General features: G+C 39.7%; 1 protein-coding gene across 1 annotated transcript in view; it reads right to left on the bottom strand.

Annotated features, from left to right (window-relative positions):
- The window catches only part of LOC134354251 (coiled-coil domain-containing protein 34-like), a 35,116-nt gene extending 13,763 nt beyond the window's left edge, over positions 1 to 21,353 (bottom strand). Inside the window, exons 1-5 of the mRNA XM_063063152.1 lie at positions 21,280 to 21,353; positions 14,606 to 14,936; positions 12,302 to 12,544; positions 10,255 to 10,396; positions 8,869 to 8,976 (exon numbers count right to left, since the gene is read on the bottom strand). Coding sequence (XP_062919222.1) covers positions 8,869 to 8,976; positions 10,255 to 10,396; positions 12,302 to 12,544; positions 14,606 to 14,919 — 807 coding nt within the window. The 5' untranslated portion in view covers positions 14,920 to 14,936; positions 21,280 to 21,353. The remainder of the gene's footprint in view (positions 1 to 8,868; positions 8,977 to 10,254; positions 10,397 to 12,301; positions 12,545 to 14,605; positions 14,937 to 21,279) is intronic.
- Positions 21,354 to 23,845: the final 2,492 nt, after the last annotated feature.

The following is a 23,845-nucleotide window of genomic DNA, read 5'->3' as shown; positions in this document are numbered from 1 at the left end:
GAGCAGTGAGCCTTACGTCTGTGGTGGGAAAGCTGTTGAAAAAGATTCTTAGAGATAGAATCTATAGGCATTTAGAGAAACATGGTCTGATCAGGGACAGTCAGCATGGCTTTGTGAAGGGCAGATCATGTCTAACAAGCCTGATAGAGTTCTTTGAGGAGGTGACCAGGCATATAGATGAGGGTAGTGCAGTGGATGTGATCTATATGGATTTTAGTAAGGCATTTGACAAGGTTCCACACAGTAGGCTTATTCAGAAAGTTAGAAAGCATGGGATCCAGGGAAGTTTGGCCAGGTGGATTCAGAATTGGCTTGCCTGCAGAAGGCAGAGGGTGGTGGTGGAGGGAGTACATTCAGATTGGAGGATTGTGACTAGTGGTGTCCCACAAGGATCTGTTCTGGGACCTCTACTTTTCATGATTTTTATTTATAACCTGGATGTGGGGGTAGAAGGGTGGGTTGGCAAGTTTGCAGACTACACAAAGGTTGGTGGTGTTGTAGATAGTGTAGAGGATTGTCAAAGATTGCAGAGAGACATTGATAGGTTGCAGAAGTGGGCTGAGAAGTGGCAGATGGAGTTCAACCCGGAGAAGTGTGAGGTGGTACACTTTGGAAGGACAAACTCCAAGGCAGAGTACAAAGTAAATGGCAGGATACTTGGTAGTGTGGAGGAGCAGAGGGATCTCGGGGTACATGTCCACAGATCCCTGAAAGTTGCCTCACAGGTGGATAGGGTAGTTAAGAAAGCTTATGGGGTGTTAGCTTTCATAAGTCGAGGGATAGAGTTTAAGAGTCGCGATGTAATGATGCAGCTCTATAAAACTCTGGTTAGGCCACACTTGGAGTATTGTGTCCAGTTCTGGTCACCACACTATAGGAAGGATGTGGAAGCACTGGAAAGGGTACAGAGGAGATTTACCAGGATGCTGCCTGGTTTAGAAAGTATGCATTATGATCAGAGCTTAAGGGAGCTAGGGCTTTACTCTTTGGAGAGAAGGAGGATGAGAGGAGACATGATAGAGGTGTATAAGATAATAAGAGGAATAGATAGAGTGGATAGCCAGCGCCTCTTCCCCAGGGCACCACTGCTCAGTACAAGAGGACATGGCTTTAAGGTAAGGTGTGGGAAGTTCAAGGGGGATATTAGAGGAAGGTTTTTTACTCAGAGAGTGGTTGGTGCATGGAATGCACTGCCTGAGTCAGTGGTGGAGGCAGATACACTAGTGAAGTTTAAGAGACTACTAGACAGGTATATGGAGGAATCTAAGGTGGGGGCTTATATGGGAGGCAGGGTTTGAGGGTCGGCACAACATTGTGGGCCGAAGGGCCTGTACTATTCTATGTTCTATGTTCTAACTCCTTAACATGAATTGCAAGAAGCTGCAACTGGATGCACTTCTCACAGTTGTAGTTGTCAGGGACACTGGAGGTCTCCTTGCCTTCCCACATCCTGCAAGATGAGCATTCAACTATCCTGCCTGGCATCTTGACTGTCCCAGCTGAGCAGTTGTAAAGAAGGGAAGGGAAAAAAATTAACCTGGAGCTTTTCTTTTCTTTTCTTTCCTTTGCTTTCTCTGACCAAAGCCTCAAGATCACCACACTGACTCTGCCCATTCAGACAATGGCCACTGTGACGATGGCCACTGCGACGATGGCCACTGCCTTCCTTTAATTCATTCTTATTAAGCAATCACAAACCCAGATTGGTTGCTGGTCCAAGTTCTATTACGCTGCCGTAACACGCTTGCTGCTGAATTTTTCTAGTCGGGCAGTGGACCTAAATGAAAATCCTTCCTCTCACACTTCCAATGTCCAGAGTGGTCGTTCGTCAAAACTCTGTTATGCTTTAAATACTGGCCACTGCCTTCCTTTATAGTGGCAGCTTTTAACACTGCCACTATAATCTGAGAAAATACCTTTAAATGTAAAAATAAATGATTGCTTTTGAGAAAATGCAGTCTCAATTCCTGACAATAGCTCTTTATGATAGAGGGTCTTCCACACCATAAAAGTTATAAACAGGCAGAGTAAAGTGAGTGCTGACCTTAAAATTGCAGGGAACATGTTTCTTAACTTTAATTGGCCAAAGGAAGGTGTTCATAAAATTGAATTTTATTCTAACACTATATTTCCCCCCAAAATATAGCCAGAATATTCCAAATTATTCCATCGAGCAGACCACCAATAAGACAAAATAATCCAGCTCAAAAATTTGATTTTATGGCAAACTATTATGATTTAATTAGATAATTCTATAATAGTAGATCTATTGAATTCCGGGAATTCTGGAAAACGTGTTTCTATTTGAACAAAGTATGGGATACACTTCTATAGATCCCTCAAAGTTCAAGAGATAATGTCGTAGCTCTACAAAACTTAGATTGGACATCACTTGGAATATTGTATTCGGTTCTGGTTCCTCATTATAGGAAGGATATTTAAGCATTAGAGAGGATGCAGAGGAGATTTACCAGGATGCTGCCTGGATTAGAACACATGTCTTATGAAGGTTGAGTGATTGAGTGAGCAAAAGAGATTGACAGGTGACTTGATAGAGGTGTACAAAAGGCTAAGAGGCCCAGATCAAGTGGATAGCGAGAGACTTCTATCCTGGGCGGAAATGGCTAATACCAAGGAGCATTAACATTAAGGTGATTGGAGGAAAGTATAAGGGAGATGTCAAAGGATTTTTTTTAACACAGAGAGTGTTGAGTGCATGGAACCTCAGGGGTGGTGGTAGAAGCTGATACATTAAGGGCATTTAAGAAACTCTGTCGAACCTACAGTACTTGGATGATAGAAAAGTAGAGGTATAAGTAGAAGGGAAGGGTTAGATTGATTTTAAAAGGTCAGCACAATATCATGGTTTGAAGAGGCCTGTACCTTGCTGCAGTGTTTTATGTTCTGTGTAATTCATGCAGAAGACACTTAAAATACAACATACACCAATAAACTGCATTTTGCTTTCAGTTAAATAAAAGCAAATTAAGTATGAACTTTTTCATCTCTAACCTGACGACTACATTTGCAGGAAGTGCACCCAACTTCAGCTTCAGACTGACAAAGTCAAGAAAGTGGAGCTGGAGCTGGATGCACTTAGGACTATCCAGGCGGATGAAAACCTCAAAAATGAAACTTTTTTTGAGGGAGCCACATCCAAAGTGGGGGCTTCAGAAAGTAGATGGGTGACCACTTAGAGTAGTAAGGGGAGTAAGCACTCCGTGCGGGGTTCCCCTGTGGCTATTCCTCTCAGCAATAAGTGTACCCCTTAGGATTCTGCTGGGAGGGATGACCTGTCAGGTCACAGCAGCAGCAGCCAGGCCAGTAGCACTGTGGCCATTTCTGAGGCCTAACAGGGAAGGGTAAAGTCAGGCAGAGCAATAGTGACAGGAGACTCAATAGTTAGGGGAACAGACAGGAGATTCTGTAGCTGGTAACAGAGAAGCCAAGATGATGCCATCCATGTGCTGGGATCCCGAATATCTCAGAAAGGTTACAGAATATTCTCAGGGGGAGGGTGAGCAGCCAGAGGTTGTGGTGCACATTGACACCAATGACATAAGTAGAAAGGGGGAAGAGGACCTGTGCGGAGTATAAGGAGTTAGGAGAGAAGATGAAGAGCAGGGTTTCAGGTTCTTGGATCACTGGAACCAACTCTGGAACAGGGGTGAGCTGTATTAGAGATGGCTTGCACCTAAACTGGAGAGGAACCAATATTCTGTCTGGGAGTTTCACTAGTGCTACTCAGGAGGGTTTAAATTAGTTCGGCAGGGAGGATGGGTACCAGAGCACCAAGTCAGTAAGTGGAGGAATAGAGAGGAAAGTAGATGTCAGGACTAGTAAAGCCAGTCAGGAGCAAAGTAATAGATACGATGGGATGGACTGTTTGAAGTGTGTGTATTTTAATGCTAACAGTATAATGGGCAGAGGTAATGAACCTAGAGCATGGGTCAATACATGGAATTATGATGTTGTGGCCATTACAGAGACTTGGTTGAGTGTTTAATGCTCCAGAGTTTTGATTTCTTAGAGATAGGATTTGAGTATTTGGAAATCCATAGCTTAATTAGAGAGAGCCAGCATGACTTTGTGCAGAGCAAGTTATGTTGTTTTAACTTGACTGACTCTTTTGACAAGGTGCATGGGTGACTAATGAAGGTAGAGCTGTAGGTGTTGTATACATGGATTTTAGTAAGGTCCTTGACAAGGTGCATCATGGGAGGCTCATCCAGAAGATTAAGATGCATGGGATCAATGGTGAATTGGCCATTTGGATTCAGAGGTCATGAATTTAAGGTGAATGGGGTAATTTCAATGATGTGAGGGGCAGGTTTTTTGTTTACGTAGAGAGTGGTTTACTGCCTGAGGTGGTGGTAGAGGCAGATACATTAGAGACTTTTAAGAGACCTTTAGATATGTGAGGAAAATGGAAGGATATGGACATTGGGTAGGCAGAGGGGATTAGATAAATTGGCCATTTGATTACTGATTTTTTCGGTTTGGCACAACATTGTAGGCTGAAGGGCCTGTTCCTGTGCTGTGCTGTTTTATGCTTGTTTGTTTGGTTATGTGTATATTTATTTATTTATTTAGCAATACCGCAGAGAACAGGCCCTTCCGGCCCACCGAGACACACCGCACTACAACCCACCAATTTAACACTACCCTAATCACAGGACAATTTACCTACTAACTAGGTTACCAATGAGCCTACTAAGTAGTAGATCTTTGGAGGAAACCAGATGACCAAGAAGAATCACAGGCACAAACTTTCTTACAGAGAAAGTCAGAATTGAACTCCGAATTCCAACATCCCAAGCTGTAACAGCATCATGCTAACTGCTACAGTACTGTGGCACCCATGTTCTATGTTCAACAGTTCTTCATTTCCAGTTTGCACAGAAACCAACATTAGGTAATCAGGCATTATTTGAAGAAATTTGCAAAACTGTGAAGGGCACTGTACCATTAGCAAACTGGGCAAAAATACCAGATCACCAGGATATTGTGAAAGCTGATTAATAAGTTTCAATGCTTTGGCCAGTTACTGTAATGTTATTTATGTTCTGATTGCAACATGAAAAGACAAACATGTTCAAAAATTTCTACCAGTAAACTAAATGGTTTTAAGTATTTAATATTCATGGCATAAACTAGAAGCTTGAATAGTTTGGGTTATTATGAAGAAAACAGTTAAATTAAAACTTCAGGGAAGTTTAAAAGACATGTAATCTATTACAACTATAGACATCAGTCTTGGGAAAATTTATTGCATATTGAGATTTAAACAATGCCTGGACTAGGACGAAAAAGAAATGTGTAGAACAGTGGTGTTATTTTAAACAGAAATACATAGATGATCCTACAAAAAACCATTTAAACGGGGTCATAGTTCAAAAATAAACTGGATTTGCATCTAAATACATGAATACTGACTGCTAAAAGGTCATCGCTGACACGCACAACACGCTGGAGGAACTCAGCAGGTCGGGCAGCATCCGTGGAAACAAACAGTCAACGTTTCGGGTCGAGACCCTTCATCAGGACTGAACAGGGAGGGGGCAGGGGCCCTATAAAGAAGGTGGGGGGAGGGTGGGAAGGAGAAGGGGGAAGGAATTACCAGAAGTTGGAGATTTCAATGTTCATACCAAGGGGCTGGAGACTACCCAGACGGTATATGAGGTGTTGCTCCTCCAACCTGAGTTTGGCCTCATCATGGCAGTAGAGGAGGCCATGTGTGGACATATCCGAATGGGAATGTGACGCAGAGTTGAAGTGGGTGGCAACCGGGAGATCCTGTCTGTTGTAGCGGACGGAACATTGAATTCTCCAACTTCCAGTAATTCCCTCCCCCTCCCTGTTTCACTCTGCCCCCTTCTCCAGCTGCCTATCACCTCCCTCATGGTTCCGCCTCCTTCTACTACCCACTGTGCTTTCCCCTATTCCTTCTTCACCTTTCCTGCCTACCCCTCCCTGCTTCCCCTCACCCACCTCTTGATCTTTCCCCTTACTGGTTTTCCCCTTACAGTAGAAGGAGATGAGTTATACAGCTCTTGTTACATGCACGTGCAGTTCAACTCTTTGAGTGATTCTGCAGAAAGTTTGAAGTTAATAACTCATCTCCTTCTACCTTAGGCCACAACTAGCTACAACTTTGGTTTGAACGAAGTAGGATGAGCCGAAGGACAAATTATTGAGAGTGAGGACCAGTTCCACCAGACAGAGGACAGTGTTGGTGAGAGAGGGTTTCACAGAACTCCCATAGAAGAGAAGATTTAAACTTCTTCAGATTATGCATCCCTGGAAGAGACTTTGCAGTGTTGTAGTAGTAGTGCAAACATGAGAAAATCTGCAGATGCTGGAAATCCAAGCAACACACACAAAATGCTAGAGAAACAGCAGGCCAGACAGCATTTATGGAAAAGAAGAAATACAAAATGCTTTACTCTTTTCCATAGATGTTGCCTGGCCTGCTAAGTTCCTCCAGCAGTTTGTGTATGTTGCTTGGATTTCCAGCATCTGCAGAATTTCTAGTGTTAATCTGTACTGAACTATTACTCTGCCTAGTCCCACTGACCTGAACCCGGACCATAGTCCTTTATACCTACCCCATCCATGTACCTATCAAAATTACTTTTATATGTTGAAATCGAACCTATATCTACTACTTCCACTAGCAGTTCGTTCCATACTCTCACCACCCTCACGCTCTCAGTGAAGAAATTCCCCTTCGTGTTCCCCTTAAACATTTTACCTTTCACCCATGACCTCTTGTTCCAGTCTCAGCAAACTTCGTGGAAGAAGGCAGCTTACATTTACACTCATAATTTTGTACATCTCTATCAAATCTTACCTCATTCTCCTACGCTTTAGGGAATATAGTCTTAATCTATTCAACCGTTCCCTACCACTCAGATCCTCAAGTCCTGGCAACATCCTCGTAATTTTTTTCTGCACTCTTTCAATCTTATTGAAAGCTTTCCAGAAGGTGTGTAGAACAGCACATAAAAATCCAAATTGGGCCTCACCGACTTTTTATATAACTTCAAAATAACAACACAAGTCCTGTACTCAATATTTTGATTTATGAAGGCTAATGTGCCAAAAGCTCTCTTTACAATCCTATTCACCTGTGACACCACTTACAAGGGTTTATGGATCTGTATTCCCAATTCCCCATGTTCTACTGCACTCTGGAGTGCCCAACCACTCATTATGTAAGTTCCACTGTGGCTTGTCCTCCCAGAGTACAACATCTCACAATTGTCTGCATTAAATTCTATCTGCCATATTTCAGCCCATTTTTCCTTGGCGTCATCTGCAAATTTGCTGATCTAATTTACATTATCATCTAGATCATTGATATAGATGACAAACAACAAGGAACCCAACACTGATCCCTGTGGTACACCACTAGACACAGGCCCCCAATTCGAGAGGCAACCATCTATTACCACTTCCCCAGATATTTTGTGTGTGTTGTTCTGTATTCCAGCATCTGCAGAATCATTTGTGTTTACGATCACCTTAGGAAAAAGTAGCATATTGAGTTATACTCAAGAGACAAGATTAATGTTCCAAGCAAGCTATAATTCTAAAAGGGTAAATGAGTTTCAATGTATTATTTAACTAGACTGACCCTAAAGAGCCATCATCTCATTATAAGCAGGGAAAGAAATCTGCTGTTCTCACTTCGTCTGATCTTTTGCATTCTGTGTCATACAGTGAAAAGCTTAGTTTTGTACGCCATCCATATAGACCACTTCAAAACATAAATACACTGAGGTAGTACAAGGGAAAAGCAATAACAGAATGCAGAGCAACAACAGAATGTGGAACACAGTGTTACAGAGAAAGTGCATGGGCCATGACAAGATAGATTGTGAGGTTAAGATCTCACCCTTAAACTACAAGACATCTGTTTTATAACAGTGGAACAGACTGAAGGACCATTGGGCCACTGTGTTCATGCTGACCATGAAATCCTTATCTATACAGATCTAATTTTCCAGCAATTGGCCCACAGTCTTTAATATCATGTTTTAAATGCTTATGTAAATACTTCACAAATGTTATGAATGTACCTGTCTCCACCATCCGCTTAGCTTCTATGTTCCATATTCAAACCACCCTCTGGATGAAAAGAATTCTTCTTAAATTCTCTTGCCCCTCATCTTGAACTTCTGCTTACAGATACATCTATTAAGCAGAATGGTTTCATACTATCCCTGCCTTCTCATTTTTTTTATACCTCAGTCAGGTCCCCTCCTTACCTTTCTCTACTCCAAGGAAAACAAACATAGTTTATACAGTTTCTCCTCATTTCCATGTCAAATGACCTCCACATAGACTTAAAACGCTGCTCTCAGTTCACTTTCGAAAGACTCTATTTCATCATATTAAAACAACTTCTCCAGTTAAAGACCTTAGTTTTAAACCATCTCCATTACAATCTTAAAATCTAGTATCTCTCTAAACCTCACTATTTCTCACTTGCCAGCTCCATTACCAAAGATTAGGTCCAGTACTACCCCTTCTCTATTAGGACTATCCACATACCAGTTCAAAAAGCTCTTCTCGATTAGTTTTAGATATTTAGCTGAAAATTCTACACCCTTCAAGCCTTTCATACTCAGGCAATCTTAATTGATATCGGTGAAGCTGAAATCCCTACTACTATTAAACTGTTATTTTCATACTTCTCTGTGATTTGCCAACAAGCATGCTCCTTTACCTCTCTCTCTTTGGATGTACAGCACAGCTCCAAAGTAACTACAAATATGGAGTTCCACCTGCTCTGCATTCCAGGATGTTCATGAGTGAACTCTTTATAAATTATCCTGAAGAAAGCTAATTTATATGTCTTACCTTTTCATTTTTTCTCTGCACCCAGTGTCTATGCTCTTCTTCTGCACGAGCTTTTTTCCTTTGAAGTTCTTCTTGCTCTTTTAATTTTGCTTGTTTCAATAACACCTCCTGTAGGATACAGAATATTTCTTGGATACATACCTTCCTCCAAAATGATTAATCCTTACTATATTTTACTTGTGGGAAAATTTAAAGTTTTAAAAAAATTTTGACTGCCTCAATCTAAACTGCAGATATAAACATCACAAGATGTAGTTAGCACAACATTTTACAGTACAGGTGACCCGGTTTCAATTCCCGCCGCTGCCTGTAAGTACGTTCTCCCTGTGACTGTGTGGGTTTCCTCTGGATGCTTCAGTTTCTTCCAACAGTCCAAAGACGTACAGGTTAGTAGGTTAATTAATCACTGTAAATTGTCCCACAATTAAAATAGGATTAAATTGGGGGATTGCTGGATGGCATGGCTCGAAGTTCTAGAAGGGCCTATTCCTTGCTGTATGTCAATAAATAAAGATTGTGATAGGCGAGAAAGGCTGTATAGCTCATAGTAATTCGTCAATACAGAAAATTACCAAAAATCTCAGTCCTTAATACAATTACTTCTTAAAAGATTCACAAGATCTTGTCTCCACTGCTGTCTCTATTCTTTTGAATTGATGCATAAGTTAAATGATTAGGTTTCTTAGTATCAAATATGTTGAATATCAGAGAGCTAATGATCTTTCATTTATGGTGATTGCTGAAGCATATAAATATTATATGCCAAATAATGTAGGAATTAATATGATAACTTTACAATAATAGTTAATAATTAATTGTCACTTGACTTTCTACATTCTGTTTAGCAATTATACCTTAAAACATCAAAGACTTTTTTTCAGGTTATAAATACACAAGCAAGAAATAACAGTTTCAACTATACTAGAATGAATTTCTACATATCTAACTTTATTGTTATACATTATACTGTACAACAAGATTATGAGAAGATGTCAGAAATACTTGTCAAGTAACAGAACAATCAGCACCAAATCAGATTACTACCAGTCTTAAGTCAATTTATCACAATTACTTGTTTATTTGTCACGTGTACATTGAAACATAAAATGAAATGTGTCACTTGCATCAACAACCAATAAAGTCCAAAGATTGTTGTGGGGGCAGCCCACAAGTGTCGCCATGCTTTCGCCGCAAACATAGCATGCCCACAACTTACTAACCATGAACATCTTTGAAATGTAGAAGGAAACCTGAGCACTTGGATTAATTGAGTATGAAAGCAAGAAAATGAATCTCAGGGTTGTAGATGGTGATGTATATGTACTTTGAAATAAATTTACTTTGAACTTCAAATGTGAAAACATTAACACATACTAAACTACTTACTTGCTGAGATTTTTTTTGCACTTCAATGCGTTCTTCCTTTGCTTTCTTGATAAGCCATGCCTCCCAGGCAGTAAGCTCAACTTCCTTTAAATGCTGCTCCTCCTCTTCACTCTGTTTTGCCTTTCTTGCAGAAGTTCTAAGCCTTTGGAACACATATATTACTTTATCTCAAAATGTATTCAGTTCACTGCATCAGATATTAAATGGAAGAGCATAGAAACAATGCAAAGGTCAAATTGATAAACAATAAATAATGACATATAACTATGTCCAATTAAAAACTGATTTACAAAAATAATGGTATTTCTGCTATAGTTACAATTCGATGATCTATAGATAACCAGCCTGACAGCAATACAATTCCATTGGTTGGCTCCAGCTCAAATTAGTCAGCCTCACAGGAACTCTGTACATACACAATTCTCTATTAAACCTCTCAAACTTCTGGTAATGTCCCCCCTTCACTATTCCCCATTCCCATTTCCCTCTCTTGCCTTATCTCATTACCTGCCCATTACCTCCCTCTGGTACTCCTCCCCCTTTTCTTTCTTCTATGGCCTTCTGTCCTCTCCTACCAGATTGTCCTTTCCCCAGCCCTATATCTCTTTCATCAACCAACTTTCCAGCTCTTCACTCTGCCCTATCACCTTATGTTTCCTCCTCCCCTCCCTTCACCTTATTCTGATTCCTCATTGTTTTTTCTCCAGTCCTGATGAAAGAGTACTGGCCTGGAATGTTGACTGTTTACTCTTTTCCATAGATGCTGCCTGGCCTGCTGAGTTCCTCCAGCATTTTGTGTGTGTTACTTCACTGCTCAGTTGGAATCGCTGGACTCTAGGACTCCTATATGATGAACTTTTGTATACTAACTGGGTAAGCAGGAGTTTGAGGACTGTGGCTGTCAATGGCATTCTGCAAATGGGCAAAATCTATACAAGTCTTCATTGGAAAAATTTAGGAAAGCTAATAGCCACAACTCCAACCAAGTTTACACTGAATTAGCAAAGTGTTGCTAGAGTTAATCAACAAGTTACCCCATATGTTTCTTTGGATCTGTGAACATCTTAGTTCAAAGTTAACATTTTGTAGAAATTACTTTACGCTTAAAGCCAGTGTATTTAAGTGCCTATTCTAAGGGTCAAAACCAAGCAGTGTCTTTAGACCTGCCCATGTATATTCTATATCAAGTTTAATTAAATTACCTGTGCTAGTAACAGTAAATTTCACAACAATCCAATTACAGATTTAGTTTGGTGGTTTCTGAATCATAAACTACTTGAGTTTGAAGTACCAGACTAGATGATGTAATCAATTAAGACAGCTACATTTTATATTTACAGTTTAAGTAATTTTAATGCAACTACACACTAACTTGCAAACTTTTACAGAAGTATCATTTGAAGACTATAAATTGACCTTTGTTGGCTGGACCACAATTACATTAAGTTTATGTTGCATAATACTTAGATTATCTGTACAACCATTTTTCGTTAAATTTTGTTCCCATCTTTCAACAGTTTCCCTTGCTATACTTAGCAATTTTCTCTACTTCTGAAAGTATTAACTCTTCATAGAATTTAAAATATTAAGGGTTATTCTCTGAAACCATTCTCAGAAAATCATTCTGCAATGTTTATTCCACGTAATAGAACTTAAGTATAATAGTTCATGTGTTTTTTTATGAATAACTCAAATTAGTGAGTATCATTGGCTGGCAGAAATAGAATTCAGGGATATGCCAAATATGTGAAAAACAGTTGAAATTGTGATTAGTAGACACAGTTAGCAATCAGAATACCTCATCAAAGAGAAAGGCAGAATCAGTTTTGATGTGCACAGTGCACCAAACTATCTTGCTAAAATGTTCCCAGTAGCTTAGGTTGCTCAGTTAGCCAATAAGTACTTCAAAAACCTTAATCAATGATACAAATAAACATTTTACTTTATAGTTTAGTTGCAGAAGAACTAAAAATATAACTTCTAAAAAGGTCCAAAGATGAACAAATAAACTATAACAGTTGTTACAAATCTATGATGCAACATGTACCTAGATGTTTTTGATTTGACTGGAGTGCACATTGTCAATTTCTTTGACACAGTTTTGTTTGTAGTACATGCTATTTCTCTGTCTGAAATACTGCTTGTAGGTGTTTTGGAAGCCGCTGTCTCACCATCCTCACTTTCATAGCTGTCATGGTAAATAGGAGAGAGCAGCAACGTTGTGGATTCTTTGGAAGGCTCCAAAGTACATCTCTTGCACAGTGTTTCTCTTTTCAAGCCAACGTTCTGCCTATATGAATTCAAAATTGCAGTTTAGAAATTTCAAAATTTAGATCAAATCACACTTACTACGTAAGAAAACATTTTGTTTTGCAAGCACTGGTTAAGTAAAAACCTTCAGAACAGGTCTTCCCTGTCATCCATCACCTCTAATATGAAAGGTACTGTACCAGTAATCCATAATACTGTCAAAAGTTGATGCAACTTTAATCAACAGATTTCTAACAGTAAACACAAAGCCCCTCAAGAATCAAACTACAATTGAACCGTTTCCAGGCCATGGATTCCCGTAAGGCACTGTGCTTAATCATTTATGGACCAATTCTGAACAATTTAATTGCAACATAACAGTAAAATTAAGTAAGAAAAAACAGCTTTATTATAAGACAGAACCACCCTGCTGCTAAATTACACATTCAGTCAAGCATTGAATATCAAAAGACAAATTAAACCTTAGGTCCAAATGAAAATTACAACACCAATACACATTACAGTGCAATAACAAAAGGAAAAAAGACACCCTAATGAGTGAACATTACCAATTTGCAACCTCCAATAAGAAATAAACAGGAGGTTGTTATAAACCAAAACTATTTCAGCGGTGAAATGTTTAAAAAGCTCACAAATAAAAAACTTGAAAGAAATTGTGGAGAAGTACAGCATGATGAGGGCTGGTGTTCAGCTCACTTTCCAGCAAGATTTACTTGTCTCTGTGCTGAACTGACGCTGTGGCCTGCAACTATCAGGCTCCTGGATCGGCTTCAGTGATACTGGCTTAGTTTAGATTGGATTATGAGGACACACAGTCCTCTTTAATTATCATTTAGCAATAGTTTAGTGGCTGTGAACTCCACTTTCGTGAACTTTAGTTCTGAATGTTATTTACTTATTTTTTATTGTTTGCATGATTTGTTCTTTTTTGCACACTAGGTGTTTTTTTTAATGTGTCCTATGACTTTTGTGGCTGTTTGTAAGGAGATGAATCTCAAAGTTGTATATAGTTTGACAATAAATGTACTTTGAACTTTGAAATGCTGCCTGATTTGCATGCCAGCTGCACAAAATGAATGAACAAACCAACAAAGGTACCCAGGGTTGAAATCTCTAATACCAGAGAGCATGCATTTAAGGTGAAAATGGGGTAAATTTGATGGAGATGTGAGAGGCAAGTTTTATTTTACAGAGAGTGGTGGATGCCTGAAATGCACTACCTAGGCTGGTTCAGAGGCATATACATTAGTGATTTTAAAGAGGCATTTGAGTGTGAAGGAAACAGAAGGATATGGATAATATGTAGGTAGAAGGGATTAGTTTATTTGGCCATTCCATTACTAATTTATTTGGTTTGGCTAAACATTTTGGCCCAAAGAGCCTGTTCCTGTGCTGTACTGTTCGATGTTCTTTGTTCTATACCTTAACAACTCCTTCCTCGAATTATCACTTGCAAATGATTGATCCTACGCCCAGTCTTTCAAACCAAATTTCTTTTGGTGAGAAGCCCTCACTTGTCATCAAGGAAAATATATTTTATCAAAGGGACAAAGAGGTCAAAATAAGAATGAGGAGATGACTGCTAGGTAACTTCTGTGCTGCACTTAATTTCTACTTTGTATCCACCAACAGTGAAAGGAACACAGTGAGCAGTAAACACAACATAGATCAGAGAAAGTCCAGGTAAATTATCATTCATAGAAGCGGACATAAATTCATGAAATTAAATAAGCAGATGGTGGACTTGCTATGGCTGTACAGGAAAAACTTCAGAGTAAAGTCAGCAGAAAATAGAAGTCTTCCTGAGAAAAACAGTTCCTCTTGGGACTAAAACTAGGTAGTGAACATTTATTTTGTGCTGGTTTGAAAGAACAGGTGATTAAAAAATAAGACAGATGGAAAGAAATATGACAGAAGATGAGAACAAGGGTAACTCAAGTCACAGTTATAATGGAGGAGGAGGTACTTGTAGAAGTATAGAAAATAACTAAAATTCTGAGAGTTTCTTCAAACATTGTTGGAAGAAATCTAACAGAGAAAATAAATATTAATCTGCAGGTGCCAAAATGCAAAGATATACCTGGATTTCTTTTGTCCACTCGGAGTTGACACTACTGGTGTTTTTGAAAAACTATCTACCTTTTTACTTGGGGTGGATTCTGATTTTCTTCTTGAAAGTTTGTCTGTCTGCTTGTTTAATGACTCATTTTCTTCATCTTCACTTTCGTAACTTTCATGGTAAATAGGAGACAGCAGAGAGGAGGTGGAACCTGATGAAGAGGATAATTCACAACTCTTGACCTGAATCTCATTTTCCAACCTGCTATCCCGTTGATATTGATTCAAATGAGAATTTATTTTCATATTTTCTTCCTCACTGGATTGTGAAGACATTCTTCGCAGAAACCTTTCTGGTCAAAGCAAAACATAAATATCAGGCCTTCAAAACAGACACAAAACTTTATTGGAGATCTACACAAAATTATTTTACAAATCATGCATTGAAAATTATCTTGTCTCCTTTTCAAAGCTTCTTTTCACTGGTGAAAGGAAGGTATGGAAAGGAAATTTAATTATGATAAAATCAGCCCTATTGAGCATATGGAAACAATTACTTGAGAACTACTGACCGAGTTGTAGCGTTATGTCAAAATCATTTTATTAATTTATAATTTCAAATTAGTTTCACTATTAAAAACTGACAACCTTTAAGCATCAATACTTGATGCTGAGTTATACAGGTCAAAACACTTCTAACTGTGACATGAGTTTGGATGGCAGACATAGGCATTAGCCACTCACATCCATTCCATAACATAAGTGATCCATTCCAATATTTGATATGATATACTTACAGCCCAGCTCAATAAGGGCTCTTCTCCTTGATATTTTGAATATTTGTTAACCAATGAATCTCATATTTGAAACTAACTCACTTCCAATCACTGTAATTTATGGAAGAGTTCCAAACATCAAATATCCTTTGTATTTAGAAGTATTTGATAGCTTTGCTTGGATTGGCATGTTTACATCATGTCTCTTATCCTTAACTAGAGAAAATCAATTACTATCCACCCTACCACTAGGACTCCTGATGAAGGGTCTCGGCCCAAAACGTCGACTGTACCTCTCCTAGAGATGCTGCCTGGCCTGCTGCATTCACCAGCAACTTTTATGTGTGTTGCTCAATATATTTACGATATTACTCAAATACTACTCAAATATTAAATACACGACTCTCCTCCCTGCTTACCTATAAACTCCAATTCAGTATAGAATTAACATATTGCTCTCTAGTTATCATATACATATATATAAAATTACAAGATACACACACACAGTATATTACATAACACAACTATTATATAGACATCCACAGCACAGTAAATTTTAAATTGTCCAATTCAGGCCTAAAGACTTCATCAGTGTGGAGGATTTCCTACTCTTGTTGGTAGCTTTCTGGATGGGGGTGGGGCAAGTCACTCTGTTTGGCAGGTGAGAATTGTGGCTGAGAAACAATCTCTGGTTCTAGGGCCTTCTCCACAGTGGTTGTAGGCGTTAACTCTGGGACTGCAGGAGTAGTTTTGAATGGTCTGCCAAAATCCACAGGAATCCCTTGCCAAGGCAATGCAGGCCATTCACAGGGATGTAGAGGCACTGCTCTTGGCACCCTGAACAGTTCATGGCAAGCTGCTGGATCTACTGATCCATCTCAGGCTACTAGATAAAGATTGCATAAGACTATAAAACATAGAAGCAGAATTTGACCATTTGGTCTATCTAGTCTGTTCTGCTATTCAATCATGGCTGATCTTTTTTTTCAGCCAACGCTTTCATTTTCACTATGCCTAGCTCCTCTAACACTTCAGCTCTCAGCTTGGATGGTACAACAATTTTCAATCCACATTTAAGGCAACCCTGTCAAGGCCAAGTTCATCCTGGGGCCGGTAAAAATGGAGGAACTGGAATTTCTGCAGCACATCCTGGCTATTTTGGGTAGCCATGTAGACCTGAGGCAGTGTGGGGTCTTTTCTGGTTTTCTTTTGGATCATCACGACCGAAATGTAAAGAGTTTCAATTTGCATTAGGAAGAATTTATCAAAAGGAATATCCTCTTTTATCAATTTCTCAGGTATTGCCTTTTCCAAGGGTAAACAGGACAATCCATCAGAATTTCCATTAGTTATCCTCTTGAATTTGATCTTTAATTGTGTCCTCTGAGAAACACAGCCCATCACTGCAACTGTCCTGCTGTTAGCGAAACACCATTGTGGATTGAAATGGACACCAGCGGTTGATGATCAGTAATGAATGTAACCTCTCTCCTGTACAGGTACTGGTTGAAACACTTAACACCCCAAACCAAACTCAAGGCCTCTGTTAATCTGTTCATAATATTTCTCTGCAGCAGTAAGGGAACATGATGCAAAGGCCCTGGGGTGTTCACTTCCATCACTCATAACATGTGGAATGACTGCACCTATACCATAAGGTGAGGCATCACAGGCAAGCTTCACTGGACAATGTCGATCATAATGTTTGAGTACAGTGTCTAATGTGACTATTTCCTTTGCCTTTAGGAAAGCCACCTCACAGTGCCTTGTCCATTGTTATTTCTTCCCGATTTGTAGTACTGGGTTCAATGGGTTGAGCACATAGCCAGCTTTGATAGACAAATCCAAAAAAGGACTGAAACAAAAACACGTCCTTTGGCCTTGAGGCATCCACTACTGCTCGCATTTTCTCAGCACATATGTGTAATTCTTGTGCATTAATGGCAAGACCACAGTTAAACAAGTCACACGTCACCTTGTGCTCTGGGCCCATAATCTTCTAATCTTTTTAACACTGCATTAAAATCTTGGAGATGTTCCTTGTCATCCTCATGGTAACAATGATAACATCAGGTAACACTGAGTGCCTGTGCAGCCTTCACCTGGTCCATAGCTTTCTGCCAGAATGCAGGTGCAGATGCCACTCCAAAAATGCCCATTATAGCAATAAAGCCATTTGTGAGTGTCTTTAGTGATAAACATTTTGGACTCTTCTTCCATCTCCAACTGTAGATGGTCCACTTTGTTGAAGTGTTTCCCTCCAGGAAGGTTTGCAAAGATACCCTCTATCCTGGGCAGAGGATATTGATCTACTAGCAGTACTGGACTGATGACGTGAAAATCACTGCAGACCCTTTCAGGCCTTTTCTTCTTGGCTACTGAGAACACGGGTGTTTCCCTTGGGTTCCACTCAACCTTGGAAAGAATTCCTTCAACCGCACTGCGATCTAGCTCACTGACTACATTATCACAGATGACATAAGGAACTAGGTGGGCTTGTAGAACTTGGATATGGCCTTTGCATTTAACACTATTTTACCCCTAATATGCTTGCATTTTCCAATGCCATCTTTCAACACTGCTGCAACATCATCCAGAACCTTTCTTAATTTGCTTTAAGATGATTATATTGCAGGGAATGAGGCATACAAATAGTGGATGGATCTCCAATCAAGTTGCAGTTGTCTCACCCAATCACAAGTCCATAATATTGACCCTCTTGTTTTTCCACTTACAGGCCCAATAAGGCTAGTTGGTGGTTGTATTTCATTGTTATGAATGCTATTCCCACAAGGGTTATCTTTTCTCCAGTATAAGTTCATAGTTGGATATCTGCAGACTTCAGTTCAGTATCTTTGAAATGCCATTTAAACTCATTTTGTGGAATGACTCAAACAGCCGAGGCAGTGTCCAATTCCATTTTAATTAATTTGTTGTTCACTTCTGGTGTAGGCCATATTGTTCATCTCCTGTCAGTTCTCACATTGTAAATCTCAAAGCTATGCAGTCCTGTATCATTCTCACCATTCTCAGATCTTTCATCAATAGCATCCAGGTTACTACTGTTTTTGAAATACCACTTGACTTTTCATCCTTTTCTCTTCCCTGTTTTAGTTTTGTCTGACCAACATGATCTTTGCATGTGTCCTATTTTGTGACATTTACTGCAAGTTTCACCTTTAAAACTGCATTCGTCTGCCACAGTGGTAACACAATTTGTTCAGCTAGGCAGGATTCTGTTTAAACGTTGCGATTTTGCTCTTGCTCACTTTCATTCCTGACTGCAATTTAATTGCACCTCTGGCTGCTGTTTCCACTGATACAGCGATTTTAACTGCTCTTTAAAATGCGAGTTGTTCGTAAGTTAGGAGCCGTTTCTCAATACTTTCTTATAAGATTGCACAAACAAAATGATCTCTCAGTGCATCATTAAGCCTATCGCTGAACTGACAATGCTTAATTTCTTCGATTCAGCAACATCTGAAATGGACTGCCTTTCCCTTTGATTCCATTTATGAAACCTAAAGTGTTCTGCAATCAAGAATAGTTTTTGTTCTAAATATTCTTGCATTACATTCACAAAATCAAAGCACATTTCAGCTGTTTTAGTTGAAGCAGTTAAATTTCTAAGCAAACTGTATGCTTTTTCACCTATTGCATTCAGTAACAATGACACTCACTTTTCATTGGCTAGTTCATTTGGTTCAAAATACTGTTCAATTCATTCAGTATACATCATGCAATTATCTGTTGTGCAATCGAATGTGCTTATCTTTCTGATGTAGTCAGCGATTTCTGCATTTTGTAAAATTCATTATTACCCAGTACTCAGTTTATGAACCTGTGAATTTTATCCGTTTTCTGCCTTTTTTTAAACTCAAACATTTCATCTTCCAAAGAAACACGTGCTGTGCTTTTTTTTAAAATCTTGAATGTTTCTCTCCCCTTTCGAAGAAAAACGTGCTGCACTTCAACAGGTAGGTAGTCGTTTTGGGTTTGTTTTAAAATGTCTTCATTGTCACTGTTACGTTTTGTAATTCCAGAAACTAATTAGAAGGAAAACACAGGAGCCTGGACATGTTTTGTCTACTTAGTTCTTCTTTAGTGAGGTGCTCACATATGATGTGTGTCATTCACATACTTCTTGTATGATTTATGTATAGAAACAAAGAATACCTACTCAAGCAATATATTTACAATATTACTCAAATATTACTTAAATATTAAATACACTACAACAATCACCTCTATTGTCTTGTTCACGTTGAGACTCAGGTTGTTGTTCTCATGTCACTTGACAAGCCTCTCTACCACATCTCTGTATGCTGACTCATTAGTCATAGTCATGGTTATACTTTATTGATCCCGGGGGAAATTGGTTTTCGTTACAGTTGCACTATAAATAATTAAGTGGTTGACCAATAAGATCAACCACTGTTTTTATCATTGGCAAATGTGATGACGCAGCTAGGGCTAGACCTGGCAGTGCTGTCGTAAGTCAGCAGCATGCACAGTAGTAGGCAGAGCACACAGCTCTGGGGGAGCACTCATGATCAGCGTGACAGAGCTTGAGATGTTGCTGCCAATTCCAAATGACTGGTCTTTTTGTCAAGAAGTCCAAGGTCTAGTTACAGAGAGAGGTGTTGATTTCCAATGAGGACAGTTCATCCAAGTTCATCCACCTGCTTCTCAGGGATGATCATGTTAAGCGCTGATCTGAACTACCATTTGAAACTATGATCCCATTCCTTCATCAGTTTTCTACTGCATTAGCTTCTACTCTAACAAAGCCTGTCCTTGCATTTAAGACCTTACGTGACCTCATCCCTCCCCTTCTCTGTATTCAGACTGACCACACTCCTCAAATTATGGCCCCCAGTGGTTTCCAAATTTTAATGCATTCCAGCAATGACACCTGTGTCTTTTTAACACCGAGCTCTGTAATACCCTCCTGAATTTATTACCTCAGTATTCATTTTTCTAAACATCTCATCATGTACAGTTAGCAATGGATAAACAGCTGGCAGAACTGCAGTCTCATTGCTCCGGCAACCAGGTACAATTCTGACCTACGGTGCTCTTTTTGTGGTAATTGTACTTTAACCACGTGACTCTCCACTGGGAGGTCCAGTTTCCTTCAACTTCCGAAAGGTGTGCAAGCTGGTTGTTTCAAATTGCCCCTAGTGTATAGGTGGGTGGCAGTATCTAACAGGAGAAGTTGATGGGAATGTGGGAAAACTACAACAGGATTATTGTAGGTTAGGGTAAACAGGTCCTTGATTCAGTGAGTCAGAGGGCCTTATCTTCGTGGTGCTTATCATCTCGTGCTTTGTTGTTAAATCCTTTTGTAATGGTTTTGGATAATTTTTACTGCATTAATAACTTCATATGAATTAAATTGTTCTCTTTCAAGCCTTGGAACAAATATGCACTGGAAGAACAACTAACAACAAAACATCATTTTACTGATAGCCAAGCCTTTGAACTATTTAATCATGAAATCAGTGGGTTTCTCCTCCTGATTCAGCATGTCAAAAGTTGTTTCATTGTGTATATGTCGCAAACTCAAAGGATGGGAAAACAACTGCAGATGATGAAATTCTAAAATAAAGATCAAACAGTTAACCTGTCAAATTGATAAGCAAAATTATGCTTATTCCTCTTTACATCGCCTTTACGAACTAATAGCCCATCCACTACAGGACGAATGAATTGCACACAGTTGTCCTGCAGAACCCTTTCCCACATTATTTATTACAATTTTATTTTGCAAAGGACCCTCCTGTTACTCAGTGTGGGCCGTGCAGAGCTACTGAACTTGGTCCTGTGGGATTGGCACTTCTGCAAAGCGTCGCTGCCATTCACCCAAACCACGGTTGGCTCACTACCCTCCCATCCCACCGCCAGGTCACATCTTTACCTTTACTCGCATCGGCTTGTGCCTCGGCAGCCTTAAACCTCCCGCCCGCCGCAAACTCGGCCTCCTCCCGGGCCCGGCCGCTACCCACAATCCACAGCGCCAGGCTCCGTGTCTACCAATCAAGGCTGAGCAGAGGCTCGGAGGGACGCGGTGGCGTTGTCTCCATGGCAGCGCGTTGGCCCAAGCGTCCAGGGGCTGTTGCCAGAGCTGGTCGGTTGTGGACAAGTCTGCGTAACAAAACCGCGTCGTGAAAGCAGCTTTGCAATTCATGTTTCATACCAAACGGTTAGCCATTCTTTCTTTGTTCCAAACAAATGATCCTCAGTTTGTAACCGGACTCCTATCCGGAGGTGGGAGTTTTGTAAAGAAGATAAACACTGTGTACCCACATGACTTTTGGTATCTTGACAAAGGAAAGGGGCATTGATCTGTATCTCTCTCCGCCCATACTGTTCGACTAATTGAGTATTTGCTATTTTTTTATTTCTAATTTCTAGCGTATGTAGATTTGTGTTTTTTTAACCTCAGTTAAGCAGAAGTTTTGGTACATCCGTGAGTTTAATCCTGCAACTGCAAACTTGTAAAAGTTTTACAGATTCACTGATGAACGAAGTATGCTATAATCACGCAGACTGTTTATATATACCCTGCAAAATTATGGTGGAAATTTAACTTTCCTTGAAATTAAATGGACAAAAAATTGTAATGATGTCCAAATTCTGTAAAGAAATATAAGTCACTAATATACCTCATGGTGACCACGTTTACCTCATGCTTGACTACAAATCGCAGGTCAGGACAACCTAGGTACACAGCTTCAACAAGAACAGCTACAGTTTTTCATTCTTAATTGGTTGTCATCAAAGTCAATGGGGGTTGGGGTTGTGTGGTAAAAATGTATCTCAGCAAGATGTGTCATACACCTGGACGGAGGTCATAATTGTAATCAATGTGAAAATTGGGAGGAGGAAGAAAAAATACAACAAAAACAGCTTCTCATTTAATTGATGTTGGGATATACAAAACTTGCAATCTTTCATTTTTGCATGGAATATAGTCTTTTTTTTATCAATTTATTGTTGACAGTTATTTCATAAGAACATAAGAAATAAGAGCAGGTGTAGGCTGCCAAGCCAACTGCTTCATTCAATAAGATCATGGCTGATCTGGTCATGGACTCATTTCCACCTACTTGCCTTTTTCCCATAACCCTTAATTCCCCTACTATGCAAAAATCTATCCAACCTTGTCTTAAATATATTTATTGATGTAGCCTCCACTATTTCATTGGGCAGAGAATTCCACAGATATACCACTCTCTGGGAAAAGCATTTCCTCCTCAGCTCCATCCTAAATCTACTCCCCTGAATCTTGAGATTATGTCCCCTAGTTCTAGACTGACTCACCAGTGGAAACAACTTCCCTGCCTCTATCTTATCTATCCCTTTCATTATTTAATATGTTTCTATAAGATCTCCTCTCATTCTCCTGAAATCCAGTGAGTTCAGTCCCAAGCAACTCAGTCTCCTCATCGTGTATCCCTTCATCCTCTGGATTCAACCTGGTGAACCTCCTCTGCATCGCCTCTAAAGCCAGTATATTCTTCCTCAAGTGAGATGACCAGAACTGCACACAGTACTCCAGGTGCGGCCTTACCATTACCCTGTACAGTTGCAGTATAACCTCCCTGCTCTTAAATTCAATCCCTCTAGCAATGAAGGCCAACATTCCATTTGCCTTCTTGATAGCCTGCTGCATCTGCAAACCAACCTTCTGTGATTCATGCACAAGCAGTTCCAAGTCCCTCTGCACAGCAGCTGCAATTTTTTATCATTTAAATAATAATCTGCTCTTTCATTTTCCCTTCCAAAGTGGATGACCTCACATTTATCAACATTGTACTCCATCTGCCAGATCCTTGCCCACTCACTTAACCTATTATTATCTCTATGCAGACTTTCCATACCTTCTGCACAATTTGCTTTTCCACTCAATTTAGTATCATCAGCAAACTTAGATACTCTACACTTGGTCCCCTCCTCCAAAGCATTAATAAATTACGTGTACAGTTGCAGGCCTAGCACCAACGCCTGTGGCACACTGCTCACCACTAATTGCCAACCCGAGTAATACCCATGTATTCCGACTCACTGCTTTCCGTTAGTTAACCAATCCTCTATCCATGCTAATGAATCACCCCAAATCTATGCGTCCTTATCTTACGGATACATCTTTTATGCGGCACCTTATCAAATGCCTTCTGGAAATCCAAGTAAATACTGTCTATCTATTCCCCTCTAACCATTGCGCTCATTATATCCTCAAAGAACTCCAGTAAATTTGTCAAACAGGACCTGCCTTTGCTGAATCCATGCTGTGCCTGCCTGATGGATCCATTTCTTTACAGATGCCTCACTATTTCTTCTTTAATGATAGCTTCAAGCATTTTCCCAACTACAGATGTTAAACTAACTAGCCTATAGTTACCTGTCTTTTGCCTACATCCTTTTTATGAATATTGGTGTAACATTCACCATCTTCCAATCTACCAGGATCTGCCTAGAGT

The sequence above is a fragment of the Mobula hypostoma genome, chromosome 11 (assembly GCF_963921235.1).
Source record: "Mobula hypostoma chromosome 11, sMobHyp1.1, whole genome shotgun sequence".
In the NCBI taxonomy this organism is placed as follows: domain Eukaryota; kingdom Metazoa; phylum Chordata; class Chondrichthyes; order Myliobatiformes; family Myliobatidae; genus Mobula; species Mobula hypostoma.
Note: the sequence above shows the minus strand (reverse complement) of the source record. Positions and strands in the feature narration are given on the sequence as shown.